The 6,681-nt window shown below is 54.5% G+C and overlaps 1 protein-coding gene across 1 annotated transcript in view; it reads right to left on the bottom strand.

Moving 5' to 3' along the window:
- Nucleotides 1–310: 310 nt before the first annotated feature.
- Nucleotides 311–6,681, bottom strand: part of RRP12 (ribosomal RNA processing 12 homolog) — a 29,627-nt gene continuing 23,256 nt past the window's right edge. Inside the window, exons 30-34 of the mRNA XM_059169297.1 lie at nt 4,567–4,616; nt 3,108–3,180; nt 1,538–1,605; nt 1,191–1,273; nt 311–841 (exon numbers count right to left, since the gene is read on the bottom strand). Coding sequence (XP_059025280.1) covers nt 739–841; nt 1,191–1,273; nt 1,538–1,605; nt 3,108–3,180; nt 4,567–4,616 — 377 coding nt within the window. The 3' untranslated portion in view covers nt 311–738. The remainder of the gene's footprint in view (nt 842–1,190; nt 1,274–1,537; nt 1,606–3,107; nt 3,181–4,566; nt 4,617–6,681) is intronic.

Raw genomic sequence — 6,681 nt, 5'->3', positions numbered from 1 at the left:
CAGCCAGTGCCATGGCTCTAAGCAACTCTTGGCTGCTCCACAGACCAGCTCCAGAGCACTCCTGTACCTCCCGCACCTCCAAATGTCACCTTCTGACTGGAGCTGTACTGTGAAGCTGGGGAGACCTCCTGACACAGGTGGGTGTCCCTGGGCAAGTCCTAAGGCCTGACCCCGGGCTACCTGCAGTGCCTGAAACCGGATGCCGGGTCCGGCCAAGAAGCAGTCAAACTACTGTTGCCAATAGCGGGACACGGTTCTTGGGGTTCTTGGCCCCGGAGGTGCAGGTGATAAAGCACAGTGCTTCCAAGGATAATGCATGGTGGTGCTCGTTTATTCTACACCTTGTCACAGCAAATCTTGCACACCCAGATCACAGCCAGGCTAAGTGCCACATGGCTATAAGCGGCTGGAATAAACGGAAGCTCTGCTCTGGTGCACGGCCACCTGCACAGGAAGCACAGCGGCCTCACCAGCCTCCTTGGAGGCAGTGAGGCCACATTCCCATCCCTAGGCCTTAGGGATGGGAATGTCGCTCTGAAGAGCGCTCTGAAGGGCGACTCCAGTTTGGAGCTCCCAAAATCCTGGGTGCCTCTCTGGAAGTCAAGCCCTGTCCAATAAGTCATTCTGAGTCCAGGCTGTGCCAGAACCTCGAGCATCTGGAGCTGATGTCAAAGCAGCTCGGGAGCTGCAGAGGGACCTTTGGCGGGGTCACAGAGCAGCTCTGGGGGCCCCGGGGCTTCAGGGCCGACGATCCTTCCTGCGGAGTTTGTGTCCCACCTGGGATCCCCGCTGGGCAGCTCTCACCAGGCCTTTGAACTGCCCCTGCAGCTTCACCTTCTTCCTGCAGGGAAAGGAACAGAAAGGTCACATCTCCCTGAAGACAGGCCGTCCCCCTCACTGTAATGCTGAAAGGTGGCCCCCCCAGCATTAGGAGGAACAGGGGGAAAGTGTGCTGCCTGGCAGTGGACCGCACGTGATCTGGACAGACCGGGCATTCCCCTGCCTGAAAGAACAGTTCAAGTCAGCAGCACACGTGTGTGCATGTTAAAAAGTCCAAATTAAAAAACTGGGAAACACCTAGCCATTAAGCTGAAGAGTTGACTGAGAATGAGGCCCTCCCCCCTTTGGAGCTCGGAGCTCCCAGCCTCGCAGCCACCATCCCAGCCAACCCTACACCACCCAGCACATACCTGCGGTTGAGCTTGGTTCTGTTGAGGGGGATGTAGGCGTAGGGGTCGAGCCGACCTTTCTTCTTCACATCACCCTTTGCTTTCTGCTCAGCCATAGACACAGAATCAGCCAGGAGCATAAGGTTGCCCTTCCTCCCTGCTCCTGACTTAACAGGGCCCGTGTCCTCCCCTTCACTCTGTGCCTTGGTGGCACCAAGGGCACTCATATCCCTGCAGTGGCGCCCAACAAGGGCATGGACTTGAGATGCTAACAGATCCTCAGTGCACCCGTCGCCGTGGCCTGAGTCTGGCCCACACCTCTGCCCTCGCCCTTTCCCAGGGGTTCTGTCTCTACCCATGGCTCTTACCTTGGCTTTGTACTCGGCCCCAGGCATAGCCTTCTTGGCCACAGGGCGGTGGATGCCAGAGCCTCCAGCTAAAAGGAGAACACAGAGGCAAATCAGGCAAAGCCAGGGCAGCATCCTTCCATGAGAAGGGAATGGTTACCTTCTCTCTGCAGAGCTGCCAGGGAGCAGACAAATCAAGGCTCGCAGCCGGCTCTGTCCCCTACCCAGCAAGGACAAAGACCTTCCTCGAGAAGGGACTGTCCAGTGGCTTGACAGTTTAAACCAGTGGGCTCATCAGTGGCCCTGAAGCTGCAGAGACCGACCAGAGACGTCTGAGAACACACACCTTCTCCGCTAACATAAGCCACCCCACAGTCTCCAAAGCCAAATCCGCTCTGTCTGCTCTAGAGAAAGAACATAGGCTCTGAAGTCAGACCCAAACCCAGCTCCCTGTTGAACAATGACCGGCTGAAACCTCAGCAAGTCTCTGAGTTTCTGGAGCTTTGAACCTCATCTGTAGAACAAGGCACTTCGGGCTTCAGCTCATTTGGGCTGCACACCGACACTGACAGAGAAAGGCAGCTCTCGTCCCATTGTACAGACTTGCGAACTGCAGGTACAGACACCCAGGTGCTTCCAAGGTCACCTGGCATTTCCAGTCTGGATCTGAACAAACTCATGAGTGGAATTCTACAACGATGACTCAGGAGGACTCTCTGAGATACTCCGGATAAAGCCCGCTTTTTCTTTCACAGGTGAGAAACTGGAAGCTCAGAGAGGCAGCAGGACTGGGCCAAGTCAGCCTCACAGCAGAGCACCAGCTGTCCTGCCCCTGGGGCCTGTGCCACACTGGCTGGTTCCACATCACAGCACCTCAGAGCAGAGGTGACAAACTGGGCACTGGCCTGGGAGGCCACGGAGGGAGAAGCCAGGAGGCTCTCTAGCTGGGTCAGAATGCCGGAAGACTCTGAGGACAAATCTGCTCCTGCCGCTGGGGACTTGCCACAGAAGCCCCTGTCCCTCCAGATGCACCGCAGGGGCTCTGCTGGGGGCACTCAAGGCCAGGGGCTGCCCATAGGGGAGGGGGCCGGAGACGAGTAATAGAGACCTCCCCTGGCCGTGGGCAGCCATGCGGGTATCTCTAGCAGCTGCTCCGGGGAAACGAACAGCTCAGGGGACCAGAGACAAACAAGTAGGGGAACACCCTGGGCTGACACTCCCAGCTGCCACCTTCCATCCTTCCAGGCTAAGGTGGTCTTCCCAAACCCAGCCCAGCTCAGGGCTGGACAAGAGATGCAGACACCCCCCAGAAAAAGGGGTGTGCTGCAAGCCTCACAGAAGGCCTAGGTGGGTGGGACAGAGATGGGGTTCAGGGGCTCCCAGAAGAGCTGGGGGTTCCACACATAGACCTCCTGACCCCCAGGCCCTGACACTCTCAGGCCCTACCCCAGTCCTGGGTGACATATTGGCCAATCTTTGTCAGTGCTGACTGCAACGTGGCCATGCAAACTCGTGGCTCTGCCTGCAACTCCCTGTCTAACGCGGGGGACAAGGAACACAGTATCCCAAGAGGGAAGCGTGGAGGCCTCACCTTGGTAACGAGGTGGCATCTCTAGCTCCTCCTCATCAGCCTCGTTCTGATGCTTGAGCTTCTGGTGTTTCTTCTATAAAGTGGTGAGCAACATTCATTAACAGGGATATATGATCATCTCATTAATGTTCCCAGTAAGAGCAAGCAACCTGTGTTAGCAGAAAAGGTTCCCTGCCAAGCACTCCACCCTCCACTTACAGACGAGCACTCTGAGGCTCAGAGAGGGTAAGGAACTAAGATCACACAGCTAAAGAGCACAGAAGCAAGGTTCCAGCCCAGGCCCTGACTGCTTCACACAGAACTCCTGTCCCAGGGCTCCAAGTGCCCATCTGGGTATCCTAACCTAAGTTTACGCTCCTGTTCAGAGGGGACTCCTGCATCAGGGGTCTCTCAAACCCTCAGCTACACTCTGACCCTGTAACTCTGATCTTTTATGTCTGGTTTTCACCCAGGTCTCCAAACAGAATTCTGCATGGGTGCAAAGCTGTAACAAGGCAGTTCGTTGGGCCCTGGTGGGAAGACGGACATCTGGCCAGGGACAGGGCAGTGGTGAATGATATTAACAAAAGCAGTTATTTGGGGAGAAGATCACCAAATGCTATACTCATGTGCTTGACACGTCCAATCTCATCAAGCCAGCCCGATAATTCTTCAAGACCCACAGGTGACAAACTGAGTGAAAAGTCAGGCTGCAGTCGGAGCGGGGCCCCAGGACCTGCCTTTACTACTAACACTGTATCCCCTGCCTCTCCCCTGTCCCAAGGGGGATACCCAGGAAGGCTAAATGGGCTGGCCACAGTCTGAGAGGACAAAGAGGTAAGACACTGCTCCAGAGTGCCCCCGGAAGTGCTGTCTGCTGGGCGTGGGAAGGACAGTGAGGGGCTGGGCCCACATCACCCTCGCTAGTTTGGGTGGGGCAGGTGAGAGGCTGCACTCCATCCTGGGAGTTACCAAGGGGGTTAAATTCTGGGGCTCAGGAGATGGGAAGGCCAGGGTTCGAATCGCTGCTCTGCACCTAACAACCCCTGTAACCTACTTACTTTCTGCAAGCCCCCTCTGCAAACGGGGATGATAAGGGTCCCCGTCACCTGTGAGGATTAGCTGAGGTGACGCATGGGGCCCTGTGCACTCCCCAGTGGTGGCTGCCCCTGCCCCACACAGGAACCTGCCCCTTGGAACACACAGGCCAGATGTTGCTTGTGCCCTCAGGGGAGAGAAAAAGGGCTCTGCCTGTCTCCTTCAGCTGGTCACCCACTACAGTGTGCCCTGTAATACACACCATACCCTCTGGACTGTCCCCTACACACCACTGCAAGGCTCTGCCGTGGATTCAAGAAACAGGGCAGGTGGGTGTGTGTGCAGTGTGTCGGGGAGGGGAGTTACGGAAAGACAGGCAGAGGACCTGTCAGCCCAAGGCTTCGCCTTGAGGGCACAGCCGCCCACCAGAGGAAGTACTCACACTCCTGACACCCATGTCTTCCATCACGTCAGCCATCTCTTCGTCCTCCCCTGGAACCAAAAGGAAGAAAGGCCTGTGAGCATGCAGAGAGCACCCATTTGCCCAAAACTCACACATATCTCGTCCTGCCTTCTCCTGTCTCAACTGGCTGACGGAGCTGGCAACTCCAGCCCAAGAAAACCCACGTCCTTCTGGGCAAGACAAGACCCCTGAACACCGACTACCCCTTTATCTTTCCCATCCTAGGCCCCAGGGACGACAGCCCCTCAGGGAAGTGGTGATCCCACTTCTGAGATAAACACAGCTTATTCTGAGACCCTAAGGAAACCCTGGGTTTCCTGGGGAGTCAGACACGCCCCAGCTCCACAGACATCCCGCTCTGCTTGGAGGATAGCCTCATTCTCCTACTTGAGAAACCTTTCTTTCTTTTTCTTTTTTTTGCTCTCTATGAGCTGAGCGCTGTGAGGGAATGAGCCAAAGAAGTATGAACCAAGAAAATACACAGGCAACCAAAGTAAAAATAGATAAAATGGACTATCACAAAATTTTAGAACTTCAGTGTCTCAGGGGACACAACAGACTGAAAAAGCACTCTACAGAGTGAAGGGGAGGATGTATTTTCAAATCACACAGGTGACAAAGGGTTAACGTGCACACTGTGTGAAGGCCTCCCACAATTCAACAACACAAAACGAACATCTCAATTAAAACGAGCCAAGGGTTTGCGCAAAGGGAATTCTGGCACACGCTGCAGCCCGGTGAGCCTTGCAGACACCAGGGTGGGAGAAAGACACGGGTCACAGACAGACAGTGCATCATTCCACTTACATGAGGCACCTAGACTCCAACTCAAATTCAAATGACTACAGACAGATTCTGGAATGGGGACTGTCAGGGGCTGGGGAGGGGGCCAGGAACAGGCAGAGGCTGTTTAACGGGCACAGAATGCCAGTTTTGTAGCTGAAAGGGGTCGTGGAGATTGGTTGTCAGACAACGTGACTGTACTACGCACCAGTCTACATGCTCAAAAATGGTTCATCGGGTAAGTTTCAGATTACCTGTACTTTCTCCTATGAAATTCTGACCAGCGGGGGACACACAGTTAAGCAAAGTCAGTCAACAAGCAAATAACACCACAAGACAACCCGGGACGACATGCCCCATGCTGGGCGGTGCCCAGGCTTGCCAGGAGCGCTGGGGGATGAGGCTGAAGACTGACGACCATGGTCGGGCCGCAGAAAAGCACTCAGATTGGATCTTAAAGAGCGGGGAGGCAGGAGGAGAAGGGAAGGGTGTTCTTAGCACCAAGGACATCTGGGCAAGAAGGGAGCAAGGAGACTGGAACCTGAGAGCGGTGAGAGGCGGCAGCGGCAGGACCGGATCAGGAACCAGTGTGGTCACCCTTCCACCAAACGCAGACATGGCTGTTCTGGCTACCCACTTTATCTATAACCATCTGAAGTAGGTACTGGTATGATGCTCATTTTGGGATAAGGATATTAAAGCACAGAGAAGTTAGTGATTGTCCCCGGTCACACAGCAGGTAAGCCGGATGTAGGGGCTGCCATGAGAACGCTGGTTCGGAGGCTGCAGTGAATCAAGCACCCAGGGATCAGGACAGTGGGAACAAAAAAAAAGAAGGCAGATAAATGTCTGAAGACAGGCTTTCTGATCCAACGGATGACACGGGGGAGGGGGAGCAGGAAAGACTCCACAGGACAGAGACTTCTCACTGGGGCCGCTTCCAGACAGCAGGAGACTGTGCAGTAAGGAAGGAGGCAGGTTCCAAGCCTGGATCCTCTACCTCTAAATGAGCTTCCGGATCTCAGCCAAATTCACATTTTAAAAAAAAAGGAGAAAAGGAAAAAAATGGGAGAAGAGGGGAAGGAAAGCAGCAGAACAAAATAAATAGAGGCCAAAACAGTGCGTCACGCATGCTTAAGAGGATGTACAGTGTTTTGAAAGTTCTGCCTGGATGATGTATGTATTGTATAAACGACTAGCTTGCAACAGAAAGATTTCTTAATGTGGTCAAAATAGTTTGAGAAACTCAAAGTTTGAGGAAGTTGCCTTAGCTCCAAGCTCCTTATCTCTGCTGTTACCTACACTCCCCCA

This window comes from Mustela lutreola, chromosome 4 (assembly GCF_030435805.1).
Source record: "Mustela lutreola isolate mMusLut2 chromosome 4, mMusLut2.pri, whole genome shotgun sequence".
Taxonomy (NCBI): domain Eukaryota; kingdom Metazoa; phylum Chordata; class Mammalia; order Carnivora; family Mustelidae; genus Mustela; species Mustela lutreola.
This window is presented reverse-complemented; position numbering and strand designations above follow the sequence as displayed.